The sequence below is a fragment of the Pygoscelis adeliae genome, unplaced genomic scaffold, assembly GCF_000699105.1.
Source record: "Pygoscelis adeliae isolate BGI_AS28 unplaced genomic scaffold, ASM69910v1 Scaffold103, whole genome shotgun sequence".
Classification (NCBI taxonomy): domain Eukaryota; kingdom Metazoa; phylum Chordata; class Aves; order Sphenisciformes; family Spheniscidae; genus Pygoscelis; species Pygoscelis adeliae.
Genome location: NW_008824723.1, coordinates 5,126,077 through 5,128,437, shown reverse-complemented (window position 1 = coordinate 5,128,437; position 2,361 = coordinate 5,126,077). Strand labels below are relative to the sequence as shown.

Sequence of the window (2,361 nt, the reverse complement as noted above, 5' to 3'; positions counted from 1 at the left end):
GTCTTCCAAAAAATGGTGATGAACATGTTTTCTTTGAGAAGGGGAATTCACGTGGACTTTGAACTTAAGATTCTGTTCTAGCAAAGGAGCTGAGGGAGTTTGTGGTCACTCATCCCTTTTATAAAGAGTGGAGAGGAGTCCAGACTGCAGCAGATTCTTTAATAAAAATGTCTGAACTAGCACATGGACACCAGAACTGAAATGCAAGTGGAAAGCACATCGTGAACCAGTTAGCTATGGAGAAAATCAGCAATGATGTGCATTATTAATACGGTACTAAACAAGACAGCATATATTTAAATACAAATAGATGTATATATTTAAATATTTATATATATACTCATATATATATTTGAATATAATTCCATTCAGATCATTTTGTTAAAATTGCCTTACGCATGTTTTTCATGCTGAGTGAAGTGTTAAAATCTAACAAAGAGTAAGTAAGTGTCACAAGAGAAAATTTATTCAGACTGTCTTAATTTTTCTATTTTTGAGAAGTTATTTAAATGCCTGTGAGCATAAATATCAACTTTTATGAGACTTATTTTTCTGTCTATTTTTATTTTAGGCTAAAGAAATAATCCTGGCTAAGCAAAAAGTATCAACTTCAATTAAAGAGTCTGACTGCAATACACTGCAAAAAAATGCAAGAAGGTAATTCCTTTTTTTCTTTCTTTTGCATTAGTTTTATTTTTTGTCTGCTTGTTATTCACATGCCAGAATGTATGCTTCTTATGTTATTGCTGAATGTATGAATATATTGATTTGTATAGAGTAAAACTATGTCTAAAACCTTTAGACTAATGGCCTGTCTGGTGCTGTTTATAAAGTGATCTGCTCCAATAGCAGAGCCAAAAAAGCACTTATTTCTGCCTATCAGTTTTGTTCCATCAGCTCATTCAGATTATTAAACTGGTATATACTAAAACTAAATCACCTACTGAGAATTGCCTCTGCAGAGCTCCTTGCTATGTAACCCAAGTCTGAAAACCTTTTAGAAAGCAATGATTTTGCATCTCTCTCATGAATGTATTCGCTTGCTGGTATACAGGATGAGCTACTGCACTAATACATAGGTTCAAAAAGCAGTTCTGCAAGGTTTTATAACATAGATCCATCCTACTAGATGTGATGTAAAATCCAGCTCTTGAAATCTTGCAGTTAATGACTGCCAGAAGCAAGCAAATATCAATGATGCACTATTTTTTGTTTTTACTCTTAGCAAGTGTTACTAGCCGTTGCTGTAGATAGACACTAGCGTTGATGGACACTTGGCCTAAGTACAAATACTATGATATATCTTTTAATCTTTCCTTTTCCTCTTGCTGTAGGCAATGGTATTCATACCGGAATAAGATATAGTAACAACAAAGTTTGTTAAGCCGTTTATCTGTTTATATTTGAAGTGTTGCATTTGTTTCCTTGTTTGATTTCATTGTGGTGCATGTTGATGGAAAAGTTAAGCAGTTAGTAAAAAATAGCATTATGGATCGTGGGTATTCTTTGTGATCTCAATATTTAGGACACTGGCAAAATGGCTCTGCAGGAGTCAGTTGTCATTAATTCTGCTTTTTATTTCTTGTTTTTAATAAAGATCAGTCATGACTTCTTTTCTTGAATGACCTGCATAATGAGAAGATGATAGGGCGACTGCAAAAATTTGTTGATTCCTAATGAGCCACAAGCACTGCACCCTTTTCTCAGGCAGCAGCGATTACAACAGTGCACCATCTTGATTACTGAGTATTTCAAATATTTTTAAAATGTCCAAACCAAATGGTGGCTATATTTGTGGATATATATGGATATGTATATTGCCTATATATATCTAGTCTTGCCTGACCAACCTAGTGGCCTTCTATGATGGAGTGACTACATCAGTGGACACGGGAAGGGCTACAGATGTCATCTGCCTGGACTTCTGTAAGGCCTTTGACATGGTGCTCCACAACAGCCTTCTCTCTAAACTGGAGAGGTATGGATTTGATGGGTGGACTGTCCGGTGGGTGAGGAATTGGTTGGATAGTCACATCCAGAGGGTAGTGGTCAATGGCTCAATGTCCAGGTGGAGATCGGTGACAAGTGGTGTCCCTCAGGGGTCCGTATTGGGACCAGTACTGTTTAATATCTTCATCAATGACATGGACAGTGGGATCGAGTGCGTCCTCAGCAGGTTTGCAGATGACACCAAGCTGAGTGGTGCGGTCGACACACCAGACGGACAGGATGCCATCCAGAGGGACCTGGACAAGCTGGAGAAGTGGGCCCGTGTGAACCTCATGAGGTTCAACAAGGCCAAGTGCAAGCTCCTGCACCTGGGTCGGGGCAACCCACGGTATCACTACAGGCTGGGGGATG

At 38.3% G+C, this 2,361-nt stretch overlaps 1 protein-coding gene across 1 annotated transcript in view; it reads left to right on the top strand.

The window, feature by feature from the left end:
- LRRC6 (leucine rich repeat containing 6) overlaps positions 1–2,361 on the top strand; it is a 44,137-nt gene that overhangs the window by 33,243 nt on the left and 8,533 nt on the right. The window contains exon 11 of the mRNA XM_009323381.1: positions 572–657. Coding sequence (XP_009321656.1) covers positions 572–657 — 86 coding nt within the window. The remainder of the gene's footprint in view (positions 1–571; positions 658–2,361) is intronic.